General features: G+C 39.2%; 1 protein-coding gene across 2 annotated transcripts in view; it reads right to left on the bottom strand.

Moving 5' to 3' along the window:
• ATP8A2 (ATPase phospholipid transporting 8A2) overlaps positions 1 to 23,295 on the bottom strand; it is a 328,378-nt gene that overhangs the window by 142,152 nt on the left and 162,931 nt on the right. For both annotated transcript variants that reach the window (XM_030477755.1, XM_030477756.1), the window contains exons 26-27: positions 8,779 to 8,962; positions 4,488 to 4,598 (exon numbers count right to left, since the gene is read on the bottom strand). In XM_030477755.1, coding sequence (XP_030333615.1) covers positions 4,488 to 4,598; positions 8,779 to 8,962 — 295 coding nt within the window. The remainder of the gene's footprint in view (positions 1 to 4,487; positions 4,599 to 8,778; positions 8,963 to 23,295) is intronic.

Raw genomic sequence — 23,295 nt, 5'->3', positions numbered from 1 at the left:
TTTTTACTTCTCCAAGCATGACATGAAAGCGACATTCCTGTATTCTTTTACATTTGAAATCAGCTATATTTCAAAGCTCTGATGTCATCAGGACAACTTTGTATCATCTCCAGTGAAATATATCTGCTTAACAGATGTGAAACAGATCTTGTGTTTCACTACTCAGTTTAAAGCCAGCTACATAAATAACTGTATGAGATGGTGTTTTGTAATGATACCCAGGTATCTGTCTGTCAAAGCTTTAAAAGCCAAACCGCTGTCAACAACCTTCTGCTTCAGGATGATGCTGAATTATTTGCTTTCCTCAGTAACTATTTCAGTTCACAATGCTACTGCAGCCAGACATGCGAAATACATAACGGACACTGAAGTGGGGGAGGGGGTTGTATTTGCATTTCATCCCTGCAGCAACATTAGTAGCTTTCTATATAGATTCCCTTACCACTGTTAGGCCAGACCCAGCAGGGCCAGTCAGAGGATGGAAGTGGTAACAATTCATCTATCAATCACCTCTGTGAATGGAAAGGCTTAATTCTGCACCCCTCTGCTGCTAAGTGGGGCCATAAGTGAAGGAATCCTAACTTTACACCCTGAAGCACCTTGGCAGCAGTGATATGCAAGGGATCAAGAATGAAGCTTAGAATCACACCAAAAGGACTTGGATTTCCAGGCACCACTTCTTTTCCTGCTTTTGAATTAGATTTCCTTGTGCTTTGAATTTTCAAAAATCAAGGGGGGAAATCAAGAGAATAGCAGGAGCATGATGATGAAGAAATGCAAAAGGAAAGAGAAATCAGGTCAGAGAAAGGAAAGCAACATAGAGTTTTCGGCTGTTAAGCCAAACCAAAATCTTCTCTGAGCTTTATCACTTTGAAGACTTAAAATTCACCTCCTAAAATATTAGGAAGGTTTAAGCAAGGGAGAGGGAAAATACACTCTTATATCCATTTCCCCTGCAATAACTAGACTACAAGGCCTGTCTTCTGCTACATTAGCCCTCTAGTTGCATTAAATTGTCCCAGTATGGGTGTACATTTTAGTTGTCGTCAAAGCAGCTGGAAACTCAGTTCCTGAGGCCCATATCTCCACAAAGAATCAGCCATTGCGGGAAGGTAAGTACCAGTCTTCACCCAGCAGCATCTCTTTGGAGTAAAGCCCATGATGCCAGTCACCTGAATATACTCCCACCAAATCCCACATCCTGTATTTTAATTACCACTTCTCCCAGAAGCTGAAGGAAATCTCATGAAATTAAATGTTTCATAGATGACACAGTTTGGATCTTCCTGGTATAAGGGTGATTGGTATGAAGATGAACTGAATGTATTATGGGTTTTAATATACAAGCACTGGGATGCTAGAAAAGGAGACAGCAGTATGTTTTCCTCAAGCATTTATAATGGTGTAATTAAATTAAGCTTAATCATAATGTATGCTTCTGCAAGTTGTGTCCACATGTTGTGTGCTAAGCCCAAGTACAAGCTCTTATTTCTCTCTGATATTTGCAAAGTATCAGGAAATAAAAGTTCTGAGGCCAATGCTTCACTGCTGCAAAACTCATTTACATAAGGCTTACTACAGTTATTTCTCAGGTGTTAAAGCTTCATTGAAATAAACCAGATAGACTAACAAAGGTATAACTGACAGTCATTCACCGATCTGCTTTTTGATTCAACTCTATAAATATTTACTCAGTACAATCCTTTAGAAGATTAACTTAGAAAGTAGTTCAAGTTCAAATCCCTGTTTCATTATAATGCTAAAAGAATATTCCCCATACACCACACATCCAAGCAGGAAATATAGGTAAATATTAAACTTGTCCAGAGCATTGGGAAACAATCAGGAACATACCATATGCACAAGCAACAGTGCAGGAGTGCTGGGCACTCAACTACCATTCTCTCAAGTTGAAGTATTTATTCCCTTGTGGAGCTTCTCTTTCATGAGCATCACTGTACCACGAACTGATCAGCACTCCCAAGTCCCACAACAGAAATATAAAACAACTCAACTTTCTTTATATAAAGGTAAGAAGGGAATTAGAGACGTCTTCCCTTGCTCCCTGCATCCCTAGGATACCAAAACTGGTGTCTCTCTGGTTTCCAGGCAATTTGCCAAGTTTTATACAGATTTTAGAGAGGATGTTTCTTAAGGGCACTAGTAAAGCAAATTCACCAGGGAAAACTAAAACCAAATTGAGCTCTTCCAATTGCTGCAGGTCTACAAGAGTCCTCTTGTCACTTCACCTTCCTTAAGACTTAAGCTTTCTCCCAGCTTCTATGCAGCATGAGCACAGCAGGATAACCAAAGTGCAGGGCTGAAGCTTGTTAGACATTTTTTCAGCACTCAGGCATTGGAATTGATTCCCACACTTAGTCATGAACATCAGAGACACAAAAGCTCATTTGCTCAGTACAGCATGCAGGAAGAACTGAACACAGAATAATACAGTGACAAGAACATCTCACGTTCTCAGACCAGACTCGCATTTTATGTATCATATAGTGATGATCTCTGGTTAACAAAATTCCTCCCTATAGTAAGGTGATTAAGCTATATCAGCTTGGAGGTCCCAGAGGCCTTCACCTGTCTTCAACACCTCTCACGTATGCTCAGAGGGGAAAGCATAATTTAGCCATACACCATTTGATGCAGACCCTAATTTACTTGTCAGACTATCATAAGTAAAGCAAAAACCACGCAATGTTGCAATGGGCAAGAATGAGGACTTTGAAATCCAATTTTCAAAAGGAGAAAAGAATCCTGGAAAGCAATCATGAAGCTGTTAAGGATTTCCTGAACAATTCAGGGAAAATCCCAGAGACTCCCATGCTCAGTAAGAAACCCAGTAGAAAAGTTATTTTTTAAATTATTTATATTTCTTTTGCACAATAATATTATTATCGACATCACCACCAACACTTGAAAACCCGTACTGAAAACATGAATTATGATCAGCCCAAGTCAAATTAAGAACTCTTTCAGAAAGAAAAACGTAAACCAAATCGTAGATATCTAAGTGTGTTAAACTCATCTCAGAGCTGCGAAGGTGGCTCCTACAATAGGAAAAGGACACAACTGTGAAATCTCAGCAACATGAATGTAAATTTGCAGAGAATCTGCCTAAGGAGTTGGAACACAGCGAAGATTTGGATGCTTAAAATTTAGAAAAAAATCAGCTCTTCATCTTATTTCACAAGTCTAGAATAATGTATAACACTCAATCATCCTGCTCCCACTCACTACAGCCAAACATTGTCACTATTTTGATGGCATAGGGTAATTCTCTTGTAGCAAACAGACTAATCCACATTGAAATTATAACAGCCAACAGCTAATTCAGAAATAGAGGGAAAACAGAGCAAGTTAGTGGAAAACAGTTGTTCTTAACAAGCCATCATGTATAAATCATGCATAAAAGATGATCAGACCCTGAGGGAGTTGGGTATACATACACTGACCATGATATGATTCACTGAATAGTAAAACATTACTCACCCGCTATCCCCTGCAATCAGTGTAAGTAGCTGCCTAATTCTAAATGCTCTAATTTTCTTATCTGTTAACCTCAATCATGCCTGCTTAATTGTAGAAAGAAACAGAAAATCTCATATATACACATAGACATATAGAAATAAAACTGATGAACAATGTGGAAATTGCTGTACCAAGTGACCATTTGAGTATCAAGTGACCAATCCATTGAGTTCAAGTTCCTCATCTGTTTCTAACAAGGCATCCTTCTTAAATTCAAGACTATATCCTGAAGCATAAAAACTACACTATCTAAGCAGGCTGAAATGCAATGTACTAATGTTCATAACAGTAGTTAGCCCTCTTTAAAAACCAATTTCACTACTTGACATCTTCAGGAAATTAATTTTGTAAAACACAGTCAGTTACATTTTAAATACTAAATACAGCATTCAGATTCATTTTATAATTTCAGTGGCATCGTAGGGCAAAATTATGCCCTCTTTTTCCAAAAAAAAAAAACCAACAAAACCAAGGCAAACAAATTTCAGTTCCAGCTAAGCCATGGTCTTTATAATTTGGAATCAACAGCTATAGTTTTTGCCTACTTTATTATTTGCCTATAGAGTTCTCCCTGATTCTATTAAAAGGACTTTTGATTTAATTTTAGCCCTGAATTCAAGTTGAGTAAATATAAGCTCTAACTGGAATGTTTCCATGAACACAGAGAAGCTTTCAATAAGAACATTTGCACAGAAGGAATGAACTTGACCTCTGACATCTCATATCCAAGGCTTCACTGTGCTAAAACCTTCAGTTTTCCTTTCACAAACATTAAAAGATTCAAGTGAATTAACTTAATCTGAGAAAGGAAACAGAATTTTAAGTTGTTGAACATGGAAAAAAATGTCAGTCTTTTTAGCTCAATCTATTTGGATGAGTTTTGCTTTTTACAAGAGATGATTTGAGCAGTAAGCACCAGCAAGACCAATCCATTTTGTTACTCTTACCTCAATAATATATAAAACCACATTCTTGTAGAAGCAATACAGTATGCACTTGGTAACTCGATTGTAACTCCAAGCTCCATGGACCAATAACAGCTTCTCCAAGTAGGAAAACTGAAAGAGAGAAAAAAAGTTTTTAAATATATGAAGAACTGTTTAAAAACATTGGTTAAAGTAAACATCTTTCCGAAAAAAAACCAACCCAACCCTCAGATCAGCTATGAAAGTTGTTCTTCATGCACAATATTTAAATTGCTCAGCAGAATATACATGCAAAACCCAATACTTAAAATATTTACAGGAAAAATCTTTTTTTTGTAGCAAAATCTCTGCAATATTTTTTTTTTTTTTTTTTAATATTCTTGACTGGCTTCAAACAGCAGGACGACTTCTGTTAGTATTACTATCTTGATAGCAAAATCAAGCAAAGTTAACACAATTTAGCCTTATGGATTGAATATAAATGTGAACTTTCCATTCCATTGTCAAAGAAGATTCCTGTGTTTGAGGGCTTACAAGGTTCAGAATTTCCTTTCTCTATGTTAAATGAACAGTCTGCTCATTAGAACTGTCTTGAGCTGAAATAAAGTGCACAAAGAGGGGAACACAAGTCAAAAAAATTAATGCGTAGTCTTTTATACAGAACAAATACTTACATTAACATTTCCAGCCTACAAAACATATGCAATTTTGTGTTATACAAAGCACCTAAAATACTGTATAAAGAAAGAAGGAGCATTTGTGAAAAAGGGCAACTAAATGAATCTTGTAAAAATACCCCCATGTTAATGCTAGTTTGAACCACAGATACAGCTCAAATTCAGCTTGTCAATTTGGCAGGTTTGAAATGGACTTTTATGGAAGCAGGCTCACAGTGCAGCCTAGGAAAAGCATTATTTCCTACTCTTGGCTTTGTCAGTGAACTTTGCTATGGGCTGCAGCATTCCTTGTTTGTCCAATTAGAGACAGCTCAAACTGGTGACTAGATATACTGTTAAGCACATGCATACCTGAAGGGTTCTTGGACACTAGGGTGGGACCATTATTTGCTTTGCTTCCTTTTCCATGAAATGACTTGATAGGAAAAGATTAACTTCCTAAATTTAGATTCTAGATCATTTATTTTAACCAAAACATATCTGAAATTGAAAGCTACAGTAATGAACTAGGGCTGTTGTGAAACAGTCCACATGATTTCCAGCAAATCACTGAACCACAAGTCCTGTAAGAACAGCCTCTCTCCCATGCATCAGCAACTCAGATCTGTTAGGATACACCAGCAAGAAAAGAGGGGAAAAAGGATTCACAGTTCAGTCCCTGACCAACTTGAATCAGGACTGAAAGTGGGACACTCACAAATTAACCTATTAGACATCTAATGCCTCTGGTAATATGCAGCACAGCTACAACTTTCCTCATCAAAATTCACTAACAAAACATATCAGCAGTGATGGGAAACTTGCCACTACATCCTGACAAGTCACCCCAAACACATGCCCCCTAAAAGCTCCTCTCTGCTGAGTCTAATGACTGATGGCTGTAGTCTTCTCTGGAGCTCAAGCTACGGAAAAATCCTGCCACTTATTATTGCTCTCTTGACTGTACTCTCATGAAAATGAGTGTGCTGCGTAGCACAGCAAGGGAGATATTAGTAACCTAAATAACACCGTTCTGAGCCTGTTTACGCTGGTGAAGAGACCCATTAAGACGCAGCAGGGAATTAAATTTGTTTTCATGCTGGTCACTGAAATGATGCAAATGCACAGCTACCGCTGTACTTGAGCGACTATAGGGATAGAGCTACACTAAGACACTACCCTTGTTTGGACACTACTGTATTTAGAGAGATTTAAAACAGAAGGGAACATTACAACCTTCTGGCCAGCTTACCTGTGAAACAGTTTGTATAAATTTTCACAGTTCTGTCTGTATCAACCCCAGTAGAAGTTTTTTAAATATAGAAATTATCTTTTAGACAAATACCCTCCCATCTTGACTAAAGGATAAGGTGATGCCATGTGGAAGGTGGAAGGAGCTTAAAACAGTGAAAATGCATCCAAAATGCAAGCCAAATTTTCCAAAGAAGAAAACTGAAGCTTGAACATTTGTTTAAGAAAGAAGTTTCCCTAGTTAAGATACCAGATGCTGTCTGGATTAAGATGATAAAGCCTTTTACTGAGGAAAAGTTATTAAATTCTACTACTGTCTCTCTAAACAGTTAGGTCATTTGATTTGGGAATTCTCTAAATACAGATCACTGGTGCACGGTCATTTCAAGGGAAAAGGATGATTCAAACAGATGCCCCTTGCACCTGTGGAAGCTATTTGGAGCAGAGTCAGACACAAGTTGACTTTTTATTTTTGTTTGGTTTGTGCTTTGATTCCTCGTCGAATCCTGAACGAGCCTATATAGAGACTTTCTCCTCCATAAGTGCCTACTTCTGGCACCACTGCATTTGAAATACCATTTGAACATGAGATGCTACATTATAGTGGTCGTCTTAAATTACTCAATAAGAACATAGTCTGCCTTCAAGGCATGCACATACAGTAACGCTTTAGTGGGAGTTATATGTCTTTGCTGAAAGAAATACATCCCATGGAGATCAAGTTTTTCTTTTGAACACTTTGAAACACACACTACCACACAATATTAGTCTCCTTTACAGGAGGGATTCCTTTATATGTTTTCTAATCAGCACAAAACTCTTCTACACAATCCAAAAAGTACAGTTCCACAGTGTTTTACTAATTCTTGAAAGTTAAAGTTCTGTGCTGGTGCAACCAGCTTTTATTTCATCTTGAAAGAAGAAGATTCATTCCTATTGTCAGTAACTCCCTGACTGGAATTTAAACCAAGAGCAACTTACTTCCACATTCTAACACTAAATCCAAAGAGAAGGGGTTTTGTTGATGCAGAAAGAACACATGAACATGGAATTGCTTCTTCAGGTTCGACATTATTGCAGCTAACACAAAAGGAATTACATGTGTAGAGCTCTCTATGGACAAAACTCTCACTGCTTATGCTTACTTATTGAAATGGAAGTAATAATGATCTGAGGAAGTCTAAGTAAAAAGCATTCAATTACGTTATACAGCAGAAGCAAAATACAGTCTACAGAAGTTAAAAATGAGAAAGTCATTATAAGAGACAACAGACTTTATGATTATGGCAGTTCCTATAATGCTATGCATTTGGAATATGTTACTATTTATACTAGAATAAGTCCTTGTTACTAATATCACAAATATGTTACTATTTATGCCAGAAACAGCCTAAAATTTTCAAGACAAATTTAGTGAAAGGTCTCAGTTATTCAAGCCTGAAACCCAGAGCACTTCATCAGGCCACAGAACAGAGCAGCAATACAACACTGCCACTTTGCTTCCCAGCAGCGTTAACACAATAAACATAATGTGTGCAAACAGCAGCATTACCCATGCCTTTTCAAAACCTCACCTTCCACTGAAGCCATCAAAAGATGATAATATTTCATATCACTTGGCAGAGCAAATCTGCCTTCACCCTGCCAGAAGGGACCATCAGCTGATGCTCACAGATCCCCGAAGAGACAGCAGATCGTCTCTGCTTCCTGTCAACTCTGTTCTTGCCCTGCTACCAGTCTCAAACACACAGACAGAACACCTCAGTTGTAAACAGTATTCAGAGGATGTCCAGCAGCTGAAGCATCTCCTTCCTTCCTTACAGTTCTAAGTCTTTAGTCTACATCTCTGTTTCTTCTGTATAACAAAAGAGGCTTTTTAGTTTCCTCTTTAGCTGAATTGGTGCCGAATTTAATGGGATTGGATGGGAGCGCCCACCCAAATAACATCCAAAATAACACAACTAGAGTAAAAACACTGGCCAGCTCAAAACCTGTGACCAATTCTTGGATAAATTACAGGGGTGGGAAGAATTTAAAAAGAAAAGACACACCTCAAAATAAGAATTTCCAAACATTCAAACTCTTACACACCTGGGTGTAATATTTACTCAAAGTAACAGAAAAGAGCTTGCACCAAACAAGCTTACTGAAGGACCAAGACATTGCACAGCTGCCAGGAGGAAACAAACTTTGAAGACAGGCGGAGCTTTGCCCTGAAGAACACAAAATCATAATAATGAATCCCAAAAATGCATCCAAGATACTTGTTTCAGACAGCTGTCTTGAATAGGAAACACACAGAGATGCTCCTAGCTTGAGGGCTAGGAAAAGCTACCAAGCGCTACATGGCCGCGCAGTGCATTTCTGATAACAGGATATGGCAGTTGCTCTTTTTTGCCTCTGACCTGTGCAATAGCGTAATCCGAGCAATTGGTTGCCTGCATGCCCTCATTGCCACTGATGCCCACTCCAACGTGAGCTGTCTGGATCATTCCCACATCATTGGCACCATCCCCAATGGCAAGTGTTATGGCATTGACGTGTTTCTTGACCATGTCTACTATTTCAGACTTCTGTAGAGGAGATACTCTGAAAAGGAGAGAAAAAGGTGTCAGTTTCTCACATGCTGAGCTATGTGCCTTTCTCAAAAGGACAGCTGTAATCTACATTTAGAAGTAATCAAACAGCAGTTGCTGGGAAGTTTCTTTATTCAACAACTAAGCTTCAGAAGCTGTGCCAAACTATTTCAAAAGGAGAAAGTAGCTTTAAAAATAGTTTTACATTTTTCTACTTGCTCATATTTTATGCAAAAGAGACCAAACAGATAAAGTTTTTAAAGCTTTGTTTTACTCTCTCAGCCCCACCCGATGCACTTCAGCATAACCAGTGATGTTATACTGGGAGCACTGGAGAAGGGAGTTTCCTCTGTATACAACTGTTCACGGATTAGCAATGCAGGCATTTCCCTTCCTGCTGTCAACAGTGCATCTCCATCCAGGAGGAGAAAGACCACAAATATGTTCAGAGAGTAAATCAGAGACATGTTTAGTGGCTTGCCAAGAGGAACTGCAGGCTTACCTTATTCCTCCCTCCAGTTTACCTCTCCATTTGCCCAGCCATCTTTCCAATTTCAGACTACGCAGTTAGTTAGGATCAGAAAGAATAAGACCTCTCTCTGCTCTTGCACTCGCCTTGCACACTGGTGCAACTCTGACTTCAGTGATGATCTTACTAAATTCCAATTCAAAATCAAAAGGCTGACTTCATGACATCTGAGTATTCCTATCAGTTTTATTGGTAACTATATTAACCTGATCATTCTCTCATTATGCATCAGTTCCAACTCGATGAAAACTCATGGAATTCAACAAAGTTCAACTTAGTCTAAATCAGGGAGAAGTGGAAAAATACTCAGGACCAGGTTACTAAATTGGATAAGACACCCAAAATGCCCTTTTTTTTTCCATGGGAAAGGTGGATCAGGTTACCAAATCATATGAGGTATTTTGGAAATACTTACATGTAGATTAAATATTTCCATTCTAACCCCATCTGTACAAACAACCCTAATTCCTTTCCCCATCAGTTTTAGTTAAAGTTCCAAATTATTTCATATTCCCTTAAATAAAGCTTTAGACAAAACTTTTCCACATCTCAAGTCAGCCACATAACACTCAACAAAAAGAATGTAACTGATATCTAGAAACTTTACTATTGAAATAAGGGGAGAATGGGGAGCTTGGGGAATGGGCGAGACAGAGGGGTTTTTTACATGGCATTTTTTCCAGAGTCTATATCCTGTGGGAGCAACTTACATAGCCTTTAATACACTCAGCTGGATTACTGCTGATCAAAAAAAGCAGAGTTGTCTTGTTTAACATTTTGCTTTATGGCCTTGATTTTGTTTAGTGCTGATCACCTCAAAATAACTTGACGAGTAATTGGGGGAGAAATTGTTCCTAAGAAAAAACTGCTGGGCTCAAAACTCACTAAGCCACCTGAAAAGTCTAGCAGCTGTCCTGTTCCTAAAAGCTGAAAGCAGGAAAAAGTTGACTGAGCCATAAAATTTGCTTAAAACCATTGGACAGATTTATTAAGCACTCAACTACCTGGCAATGAAAACACTACTTGGCACTCTAGGGGCCCAGTTAAATTACCAACACAAAACCCTAACACATTAACCAACCTATGGTGCATGAAAGGTGTTGGTTTGTAATTGTAACTTACACAGAATATACATTTGATGCAGAATATAGTCTGCATCAAATTTTCTCTCATACATACATACGTGCACACACACCCCTTCCTCTCCACCCCCTCACATAATAAAATACTAAAGCATGGCGAAAGGAGTCAACAAGGACTTCAAGCCATAAAATGGGAACTCCAGAGAGACTTTGAGCCAGTTCTGGAGGGATGGATTGACAAGTGCACAGATCCCCATTACCAGCCCCAGAGGCACCTCCAATGCACAGGCCCATATACTTTTACCAGTCCCCTCATGCAGTTATTTCATTTCAGCTGAGCACTGTGTGTATCTGCTAACATCCTCCTTGGGCATACACACCTCTCAGAAGCCCAGTTTGTGTTCATTTAGTTTTCAGTTACATGGCAATAGAAATAGCTAACAAGTTCCCTGGTTTCAAATATGCTTAAAGTAACAGAGAATGAAAAGAGACAGACTGTGAACAGCACCTCTGATTCTGTAGTTTAAACTAGCAGCTTGTATACATACGTTTCAGACATGACCAGAATGTGGCAGAGATGCTCAAGCTTGTTCATGTGCAATTTAGCTGCAACATGTCAGGCAAGCTAACATAGCCTGTATTGACGTTTGCGCCTGCAGAGTAGCTGTGGCTTCAGATTTAAAGTTGACTTTGCCATTAATGACCCATTATTTGTCAAATCAATGGAATGCCTCAATATAAATACATTTATCAAATACTACATAGTGTACACAGAGTATGCTTTTACTGTCATGACCAAATAAAGTTAATTATACCCAGTTATTTAACACCCAGTTAATAACAAACATCTTTATATGCCTAGTAAAGACTAAACAAGCTACAGAAAACACTAGATACATACTTTATGCACCAAAAATATTTCTGCACTTGGTTTAAGATGAAATGTAAGACAAGATTCCAGAACACTGTTATTTGATTGTAGTTGTCAATTCTAAACAGAAGCTTTATAGCTAGCACCTTCTGTGATACTCCCCCCTCCATCAAGTACAGTCCCAGACATCAGAGAACATGTTTTGCTGCACACAGTATATTAACTACAAGTTGCAAATTGAGACGGCTACTGATTTCCTGAGGGGTTTTACTCCCCTCCTCTCCCAACTCACTCACTCAGCCTCCAAACCTCTTCTGCTTCTTGTAATCTATTTGGTACCAGCACATTGCATTAGATGACATTAATCCCCTCCGCCAGATGATCAGAGCTGCAGTCTACTTCTGCACATTTGATAGGCTGTCTACATGAATAACTGGAAGATTATACTACAGGACACTATTAACCTGCGGCTTTCCCCAGGTGGTATCTTGGAAGGGAAGGAGGAATAGCCAAGTTCACAAAGATTCCTGGACAAATGAGTAAGTTCAAAGCAAAAAGCATATGGAAAGAACTATCTACTTTGAAGAAAATTTTTGCAGCAACAGGCAACTAACTACTGGTAATTATCATCTGGTGGAACACCCCTGGCTTTCACTGCACAGCTCACTGCAGCAATATGAGGATGGAACCCTTGCCTTGACAGACACCCAAATAAGAGTTAAGATGTGTAACTGATGTTTTGTTCATCAAAATCTTCTGTTTGCTCACGTACTCATTCACCGGTCAGACAGCAGTGCTTCTTAGAAATGTTCTTAGACTGCAACTCAAAAGAATTGAAAATGTTTGTTTATACCTAAGTTATTTTTATTGTCTCTGCTCAAAAGCATCTTTGACTACAGATATAATCAACTTAGTCTAGACTGATTCTCACTTTTACATATACTCCCAGGAAAAATACCCCTGAGGTTTCAAATGCCACAATTACAGCTACCAGATCAAATCCTCAGATTCTTGCTCAAACTGCTTCCCTCAGAATGTCAGTTTAATCTACCCATGCTGCAGAGAGCCTGAGGTCAAGGCTGTGCCTTTATAAAGTGTTTAGTGTTCAGTATTTGTTTGTTTAATATAAAGTGCTCATGAATGATGGAAGGGAAGCATGAAGTTAAGTTTCAGGCATACAGCAGACCTGCTACTTGCCCAGCTCTGCAGCTTTGTTCCAGCAGCCTTGCTCTTGAGAGGGTAAAAGCTGATATGGAAAAATGGGAGGTTCCCCTTAGTCTCAAACTTGCTTAGTCTTTATCAGCACCTTTAACAGATTAATACAGAAAACAGTTTCAATCCTGAATGAGAGGACTGATGCCTTGGTATCACATTGCTTCCTCTGTAATGGGATGGGTAGAAGCAAGAGAGGGCACAAAACGCTACACCTTGGGAAGAAGCTGGGAGAAAAATTCAGCCCAGAGCCAAAGACCCTCTGAAAGATATAGACCTAATCATCCTCATGTCACTTAAATCCATAAGAAAACTGTGGGTGGAGGCAGAAGTAAGTAATTTTCAGATAATATACTACTATATTGTTAACTATCAGTAAATACTTTCAGGTCTTCTTGTACTTAGAGGAAGCTCATGAAAAAAACAGCACAGGGCACAACACAGAGCAGTAACACAGCTGTTTTACACAAAGGATGTTATTAGAAGTGGCTTCCCACTGACTTGTGCAGATCAGCTCCCAGTGGCTTTAAACCTTGATTTTGTGTTCAATTCTTTAGGCTGGGTACACATGTTTATGAGCAAACTTCTTACCTGATAAGATTTGCCTGTCCAGAAATGTCCTACTCTTATGGTTTAGGCTTAAGGTAGTCCTGCAAGGAGCAGGGAGCTGGACTCTATGATCCTTATGGGTCCCATCTAACTTAAGATATTCTATGATTGTACTTAGCATTTTGCTGGAAGGTTTGCTCAGACTTACTTTCTTTCTTTAAGAAGAGAATTCAAGCACAGATGGAGGATCTTCCAGTTCAATTTTTCTTTATCAGGAATACTTAAGGGATAACCAGAGCTGTTCACAAATTCTTATCAGCTCTGTCATCACAAAAACACAACAGCAAAGTGGTGATAGTTTCAAAAATAAGTATCAATTGTTTTCTTTAGAAAGCCACTTGGAAGCAAATTTTTTTAAAACATAAAAAGTAAATAGAAAAGCAAAAATCCATTTTAACCAAGCAAAGCAATGCAATAGAGCCTTAACTTCAATTTTTGATGTACTGCAACTGATTTTAAATCAATCAATTCCCTTACTGCACTCAACCTGGCAAGGCAACTACCCCTCTTATTCCTAGACTCCATCTAATATATCAAGATGGATGCAGTCACAAATGAGATAGGAAGAACACAATCAGCACAACCAGTCCTATGTCACATAAGTCAGCTACACTCAGCAAGATACTATCAGCGGGAACTGAAGAACAGTTTCCTAATTCTGTCCTACACATATCTGTATTTATTGCAGTTACAGATGCATGAGACCAATTGATGGCAACTGTAAATAATACTTCTCACACAGCCCTTAAACTACAGTTGCATCATTGTAGATGCCTCAAAGTATACAAACATAAACCACAGATGGGAAATAAAAATGCAGTATTTCACAGAATTATTAGTTTTATTTATTGCATTCAAGTCTAAAGGACCCAATGAAGAGAGGGTTCTGCTAGAGAACTACCAACTGAGAGTACCAACTATATATAAAAAGAGACATGATTAATACAGAAAAAGATAAGTAAACTTTATTGGAGTCCTTTTATCTTTAAGACATAGGCAGAAAAAGATTAGGTAATTTCTAGGAGTTCAGTCTATATCCAGACCATCCTACAAAACCATGAAGAGAAGGCAGCCCCACAAGTTCTTCCACACCTGAGCAAGGCACAGCTTGATACTGAAACTCTCCTCTGTTCTGTCTACATGCGTTGGGTTTTGTGGGGATTTTTCGTTTGCAGGTCCCTCCCCAAAAATCGAGGAGACTAGAGCATTTCTGTTGAAGACTGCATACTTACTCCCTCTCCCCCCCCATTTGATACAAAATACTCTTAAGACATTCTTACCCACACTTTTAAATTTTTAATGTTTGTTTGTGAAAAGAGGAAGGCAAGGAAGGAAGCTGTTTAAAGCTCCTTCTGCTTCCATGCTGTAACAGGGATTAAGCACAAAGACATTAATGTCTTTAACATTAAGCATTAATTTGATACTCTACTTCCTTGAAATGCCTTGTTAATGCAACACCAGAGACCCTTAAGAACACACCTTTACTGCAGTGAACATGATTTTACCCTGTCCTATCATAAAGTACACTAGTACTTCAAAACGCTCAGTGACCTCATCCTCAGAAATGGCAGAGATGGGAGATAGCCCAGAAAGAGTCGAGAGCTATCAATAATATTGACATTTAAGTGTATGCGCTGGTCCCCAGAAGAAGCAGCAAGATAAATTAACACACCACTAAAAGTAATGCTCAGAAAGCAAGGAATGTAACCATGACATCATATTTAGCAGCTTTTAATTACACATTGATTTCTTCTGACACACACCAGGGTGCAGATTTCAACCATGTGTCGTCCAAACAAGGGCTAGTCTTGAATTACAGTCGTGATGCTCCGAGATATCTTGGGTAGACTTATAATGATACAGTAACCCACAAAGAACAAGAATGAGCAAAAGCATGTGCACATCTTGAATCAAAATGATGTGTGTTACATTGAATGCTTTTCATTTACCAAGAGCTCTGAATCTCCTTCACCTGCTGATAATCACAGTTTCACAGGGACTGGTTCTGGTGCAGTACTTACAACTTTGGAGACAGCACTGAGTGAACTGATGGATAGTTTAGTTTCATAAAAAGCACCCAAGGAATTCCTCCAACTAAATACAAATGCCTCCAGTGGAGACATCTCTATCTTCACTAATCACACCATGCTCCTTTTATAGTCAATGGAGAGAAACAGGCACTTCTGGAGTGCAATTCATCTGGCTTATTTTAGACATGTACTTTAAGGATATAGATCATCTCCTCTAACAAGCACTCTTTTCTCTCCACTAAGGTAAAGAGGGCTCAAGGTAACTAGTTCATATGAAAAAGCCTACTACGGGTGTAAAATTACACAGGATGAAACTCATCTTACATTACTGCAGTGCTAAATAGCTTCAAATTAATCAGGTGCTTAAGCTTTTCCTCTCTTGCTTTCTTGGCAAGGTGGAATGCCTGCTTCCTCCCGACACAGGCACCCAATGCTGAAATGACTGATAGACCATGTCCTCTTTGCCTTCTCAGAATTGTCACTTCTTGATTGTGCTTGTAGCTTTTGGTAATTCTTTTCTACAGTAATTTTCCAGTCCTATCTCTTCTGAAGATAGATGACTATAAGTCTTACCAAACCTCTGCTGGTTTCTGTAAGAATCACCACAGGTTCTTCACCCTTGGTCATTTCAGCTGCAATCTCACTTCTCCAAACTTACTTCCACTCCCGCCCTCCCCCCCCCCACCCCGCCCCGGACAGATCATCCTCCAAACCACCCCACTGCTTCACTCATCCAAATTTACCAGATTGGTTTCAAGATTATTTTTTAATTTTAAAGAGTTTTAATCCTATTTCGCTTATCAGAAGTCTCATTTAATCTTATTTTAACTAAACGAAAAAATTCTTTCAGTTTGTTTCAGCCTGACATGTCGGCTACACACTTGACTTCCTGAGCAACATGTTACCTCTAAATTTCAGGTTATCCGGAATGGGGTATTTTTGACAGCTACCATAGCTCTAAGTCAAAACAAACGCCCACATACAGGCTCACCGAACATGTGAGTGGCAATTCTCTTTAATGGTTACCTAAACAGTTCCTTCCACATCACTTTGGGTATAATAGAAATGCCTTCTTAATATAAAGCTCTCTTTGTATTTATAAAGCCACTGAATCATGCACAGTCTTCTGAAGAGGAAGAACCCAAATTCATTTAGTATCTTTTTATCACAAAAACAAAGACTGCTTTTTTCCTATTTTTTTTTTTTACATGTATGTATCTCTAAAGAATTTCTCACTTCCATTCCATATTTTGACAACTCATTTGCCATTTACAGTTACCACTGAAATGATTTCCAGAGGACAAGGACTATGAAATAATCTCTTTATAAGATGGATTGAACGAATTGAGCAGTGTGATAATACACAGCGCCCCAGTGAACACAGGGTTAAGTTTCAAGTCAGCACTTTGATATCACTCCCTGCATGTTACTCTCTTGATTGCCCTTCCCCCAACCTGCTTTATGGGGCAAAGATTAAATAGGGAAAATCTAGTTTGGAAAACAAATGATTTGCAAAGTGATGAGTTGGCATAAACACGGTGCTGAATGGAAGACTATTTTGCATTTTTAACTATAATGGTCACTAGTGGCAACAGCTATAATACCTTTTTAAAGTGAAACTAATGTAGCAAATTAATTTTGAGCTTCCCTCAGCCCAAGATGATTAAAGCACATTCATTTCCATGCTAATCAGCCAGAGCAGTTCTCAGGCAACAGAAAAATCAGCTTTTTTCTAATGACAGAGCAAAAAAAATTTAGCCTGTAAAATGTACAGATTAATGCCTTTATAACCTCGAGGACATGCAGAGAGCAAGCACCCATGTGCTCCACACAGCAGAGTTGTTTATAGACTTTTGCAACACATGGTGAAATTAAGTGCCTACGGGCACTGATAAGCACATCGGCCCATTTAGCAAGGCTCTGCCCTGCAGTGAAGGCAACAGATGACGTGGTAGAGTCAGGGAGAGAGCCTGCCCCTAGAAGCAGAGCAGCAACACTGGTAGCATCAGCCACGCCATGTGGGCAGCATTGTCTGCTCCACACTCACTACAGCTCAGAACTCCAAACTACAACAGCCTCAGACAGCATTACTTTTGTAAACTACTGCTTCTTTCAGGATCATATACCTAAGAAACAAACCACAAACACTGACGTGGTAGGAAGATGAAGGGAGATGTGGCTAGTAGATTTGAGATAGCTTGCCATTCCAACAGCACTACAAGCACTGATGGTTTTATTTCTTCATTCTGAGTTCTAATACCTATGCATGATTTGTTTTCATTCCCTCTACAAAAAAAGTCTCCTGGAATTTAAAATGAGAATGCATATAAATGATCAACTTACAACTACATGTTATTGTTCAAAAGTCTACAATCTCTCAATTACATGCTCCTGGAACTGAGACACAGTGTGAAGCAGGGTATCTTACCCAGTAATTATCGTCAGAAGGCTGCATTGTAGGAGTGTATCATGCTGAGGACCCACTACCCAAAATCAAAGTACCACCTATTTGCAAAAAGGGAGATTTTCAGTTTCAGAATTATCAGTACACTTCAGAAGTCAGGGTCATGTTGTATCAGGGGAAAAAAGGTGAGCTCCCCCAATATTTTTTTTTCCTAAGAACAGCACAGAAGTACAAGTTATTTCCCACCCTTCCCTGAATGCCAGTCTAAAAAGAACAAAATGATAGCAGTGAATTCCCTAAATCTTCAGACACTTATTAAAAAAAAAAACAAAAAAAAAAAAACAAAAAACCCCAAAAAACCCCAAAAAACCCCCCAACCCCCCCCCCAAAAAAAAACCAACCCAAAAAACACCCAAAAAAAAAACCCCAAACAAAAAAAACCCTGAACTTCTGGCTTTCACAATCTCACTACAGCCCGGGAAGTTGAGCATCAGGGAGCTGCAACAAAGATTAAAAATATTCAGACCACTTTCAGATAGAAAAGACATCGACAACAGGAAGTCAGACTGCGTCCAGATTGCTCCTGGCCAGCTATTGAATCTGCACTCTGTTCAAAGCCAGGTTAAGTATTAACTTATAGAAAAACATTCTCAGCATGTTCACTACTCCCAAACTCAAGCAGCAAGAAAGGATCTTTACATCAACCTCTAACCTCAGGCTCAATACAAGCAACACTGCTAAGAAAAGAGCAGGGAAGTGAAATAGTAAAAAGAGGAAAAGCTGCAAAGGCAGCTATACACTAATCACATGATTAAACTGAAGCATTAAAATATGGCATCTAGTGTAAGGGGGTGCTTTTGTCATGTCCAGTCACCACTTACACTAGAAGTTAACATGACCAAGTTTACATCAAGAAGGTTTAGTAACAGCATCTCTGCCCCTGGCCAGCCGCTAGCGCGGCCATATTGCTAAGGCACCGGTAACCCTTGAACACATGGTTGCAACACAGCCGTATCTTGGCGAATGGTTCTGTATTCAGGTTTAAGACACAGAAATGCCCTGTGGCTTGTGAAAACAATGTTGATTAATATTAGCTGCTTCTGTAACAGCAAAACAGAAACACAGACTGCAGAGTGAACACAACATATATTGGTCCCCTGCATCCCTGATTTTCAAGCACCTTTCAAATGTGAGGACCCTGTTGCAGAGAAGAGCATGTGAAACCAAAGCCGCACATCACAGGCTGTCACACAGGACATAAGCACACTGAAATAGTTTATAGCACAACTGTTGGGCAAGAAGATGCTGACCTGGCCTATGCTTGCTCCCTAGCACTCTTCATAAGAGAGTGCAGGCACAGCCTGAAGTGCTTAATGCACAGCAAAAGCCTCACAAAACACAGCTTCCTGGTTTTTTCCAAACTTGCATTGACTGCAGAATTATGCCTCTTTTGAAAGCTCCAAGTTGGCCACTCTGCTATTATTGAATGGAATCTGCAGAGGTTTTGAAAAAAATGCAAAGAAACTGCAGTTTTCATTTCCTGCATGTGCCACCTCTCAGGGCCGACTCTTTTGCACCTACGATTTTTTTAGTTTTTAGTTTTAGTCTCATCCATATTTCTGACCACAAGATCAGTCCAAGCTCTGCACAGAACAGCACTCCATGGAGTACAGACAGCCAAAAAAAAGCACAAGTGATAGCTCAAGCTAGGTCAATAATTTTGCTTCCTGAATTAGACTAAGAATACAGAACTAGGAGCCAAATCTTGACAATGTCAAACCTTTGCACCTTTATAGAAAGGACACAAAACGCTGCAGTTCCAGTTTGGTAGCATACATGCCCATGTTTCATAGGACATGTACTTAGTTAGTGATAATTAACAGATGCCAGGACAGGTTGTCCTTTCCACCGCCCCTTTTACTGAAGGGCAGTAAAGAGACACCTGAACAATTACAGATTAGGACGCTTAGAACAGGACAGAAAAAAAACATAGGTGCATTTAAGTTAACCTTTTCCTGAAAGCAAGCAGAAGGATACTACCTGAAGGACCTTCTTTCCTGGAGAGAAAACCAGCTTTGAAACATTTCATGAGCCCTTTTCTATTAACTTAAAATTTATCTTTTAAAGTGAACTGCTGGGCAACTGAGAACCTGCATGAAATACCAGCCCATTACTAGGGGTAGAGAGGAGTAGATTTCTTCCACATCCACTTTTATACCAGATTGGTCTTAGGAGAGAGGTGTCCTCTCACTGCTACGGTGATTTTAAGCACTGGGCTGCTTCAGACCATCAGAACCACAGTAAGGTTTAATTTGATCATGTCCAAGTCATTAGTGCTAATGAAATGTGAAGTATCAGACTGAGCTACCTTATTGTTGCTAAGGCAACTTAAACCACCCATAGCCTAGGCTACGACTGGAAGAGCTATATGAGCCAGACCACATGAAACATCTTAGAACGATACCATGGAAATTGAGACAAAAAAGGAATTCCCAGAAGCTGAATTGTATTCACTGGCACTTCACTCACGCAAGATCAGAAGTAAAAAAAAAAAAACCAAAAAAAAACCACAAAAAACTGGGAAGAAAACTGATGACTTGCCCAGTGCTGAAAAATTGCTGGGCTCTACAGGAAGCAGGAAAGCAGCTTTTACAAGTTAGATGGGATACTCTTCCACACGTACCGGAGTGTAGGAGTTAGGCTAAACTGACGCCACCTTTTATAAATCCAGTTACAAAAAGCAAGTCAGCTTACAGTGCTTTCTGTCTAGAGAAAGGCTTGGAGCCTATGCATGCTCACCTGACTTAATAAAATGGCTTTTGTAGCAGCACATAGTCTAATCAAATTGAATTTTATTGTAGTTACAAAGTAAGACTTGGAAACCTAAGTTCACATAAACCTGTTTACTACATATCACAAGTTTATAAGCTTAAATATTTAACACACTGGCAAATTTCAAGTAACAGCAATTAATATTGAAAATACAATGCACTGAAAAATTGCATAGCCAAACAGGCTACTGATGTAAAAAGTGAGCCCCACTTCCAAATACAACCTGGAAAGCTTTTAAGACGCATTGCAGAGCTGGATATAAATGTCTTAATGTGAAAAGCTGCACTTTTTGAAGGACTCAGCAGACATACGGTGCCTTCTACAAGCTCCTACTAGCTCTACAGCTACCCTACACAGCAGGATACAAGGCATAGTAATGTACATACTATCTTTAAATAAACTGTGCCCAAGAGAGCCTAGAGAAAGAAGGGGGGAAGATAGGGAAGATGGAGACAATAAGTAAGAGGTTGTTCACAAGTGCCCTAAAATCAGATGTGCCATTGTTTTGGTAATGACAACTGTGTTTGGGAATGCATTGTCAGAGTTCACATGGCACATCTTGCACTCTAACCCACAAAGCAGCAGGCCTTCTTGCTAGGCTGCCAGAATGCATCTTTAGGGCACTATATTTTCTTAAACTAAGTTTTGAAAAGCCAATTCACTTTGTATACATCTATAGAATTCTCTACACCCTCTTTATCCAAATAGGGTCAGAGTAATCTTGCTAAAAGATTGCTGGCAGTGATTGCAAGACACAGTCAAAGATTACTACCACACAGTTCCAGGATAACTCAGCAACTCTAATCAAACATGAAGGTGGTCAAAACACTCAGTTCACAAAGATGGAGAGATATTATATGAGGAGCTCTCCCATGAGTATAATGGAAAAACATGAAGACTACAGACTACTAATAGCCTTACACTCACACTTGATGGTGACTTAAAAAGCAAAGCTAACACTTTGAATTAAAAAAACCCTGTAAAAACAGAACAAATGCCAAAAAAAGTAAATTACTAAATCTTCTGGATGTTAAAAAACACCCCAAAATTTACATGGAGCAGAAAACCTGCTCATTCTTTAAATGCGCTTGGCTATAATAATACTGTAGATGTCCTGCTGTTTAGTTTTTAGGTACACAGATTTTATGCTCATTCACATTGTTCATATCCAGTATAAATAACACCCCAAATGCAAGCCAGCATGTTGGAGCAGGGCAGTTATTAGCTCGAATGAGGATCTGTTTTAATGGAGTTGAGACATAAGTAATACATCATTCTTTGTATAAAATATAGTTCACAGGAATAAGGTCAAACATTAAGTGTTCAGCTGGCAACAGAGTACCATGAGAGTCCATCCTGCTCAGAATTATCAGTAATCCAGATGCTGACAAAAATCACCACATCTGCAGATGACACTGAACTAGGGAAACTAGACTACAAGGAATTGCAGGGCTTTTAGTCAAAGAAACCTTGGGAAATTCAGGGAATGAGCCAAAGTGCACTGTTAGTGTGATTAAGGCACATCGCGCAGGGTAGTAACCCAGTACACAAGTGTGACCAGGACAAAGACAGAAGCTACTATCAGCTCTCTTCTCAGCACATGTGAGGCAACATTTGTAACACATCTAGGTTTAGAGCCCAAGTCGAAAAGAGACGAGAAACTGGAAAGACACCAGCAGAGAATTACTAAGATGGTGAGGGGTCCAAAAATACGTAACCTGAACGAAAAGGTATCACCCGGGCTTGTGCAGATAACGGGTATTTTAACAACAGTGTAGTACTGCTAAAGATGGAGTTATTTAAACTCTCTCCTGCCATATCAAACAACGTAACAATGGCCAACAGCCACAGATTGCAAACCAGGAGGTTCAGGTTGGATATCGCCAATGTTTTCACAAAGGTGTTGAGCAATGGAAAAGATATGCAAGAAAAGTTGGGGAATCTTTGCCCTTAAGCGTTTTCCACAGTTCAGCTACAGAAAGTCACAGCTGACACGTTCTACTGTGGATGGCAATCCTGCATTGAGCAAGAGGTTGGACTAGACCTCCAGAGGTCACTTCCATCTAGACTGTTCTACGTCCAGTCTCAGTTTAGTGACAGTAGAGGAACTTCCCTATTAAAGGACTAATATGGTCCCTGAAGAGGGGTCTCATGTGGTTCTGTCAAACAGCAAGGCCTGGATTCCAAACAAAGATGCTTAGTACACGTGCTGCCTTGTGTGCTACATGTCTCCAGCGAGACACAGTATAACTGAGCACTGCAGCAGAGAAGTGACCTCATCTCCTTCCTCTACATGTAGTCATCATCCCATGTTATTGGAGCACTTTCCCCAGGTAAACAGTCTTCTCCTTCCAGCCTTGCCTTTTCCTCATCCATCAGCACTTCAGACTCTTCTCACCATCACATCATCCCCTTTCTTTTGCCTGAATAACCCACTGGTGTTGAAGTTATATAAATAACTTTGTGCATCATTACCTTAACTTCAGGGGTTTTTAACAGTGGATATGTTAGACTTGGCAACTTTAAGTTAACAACGCTTTGGGTAGACACTATAAAATGTCTTGGTTATTTTTATGCCACAGACTCTTCAGAAAAAAATAAAAAAAAAAAAAAAAAAAAAAATACATCTGGCATAAAAGCCAATCCATCAAAAGAAATAAACAGATCTCTTGAGAAAGCTAGACAGCCAGTACAGACTCAACAGAAATTGCTCTGATCCAGCAAAAAAGTTCCACATGGGAAAGATTCCTTCCAAAAGGGTCAGTTCTCAAAAACTT

Source organism: Strigops habroptila, chromosome 2 (genome assembly GCF_004027225.2).
Source record: "Strigops habroptila isolate Jane chromosome 2, bStrHab1.2.pri, whole genome shotgun sequence".
In the NCBI taxonomy this organism is placed as follows: domain Eukaryota; kingdom Metazoa; phylum Chordata; class Aves; order Psittaciformes; family Psittacidae; genus Strigops; species Strigops habroptila.
The sequence above is the reverse complement of the archived record's forward strand: the minus strand, read 5'-3'. Positions and strand labels throughout refer to the sequence as shown.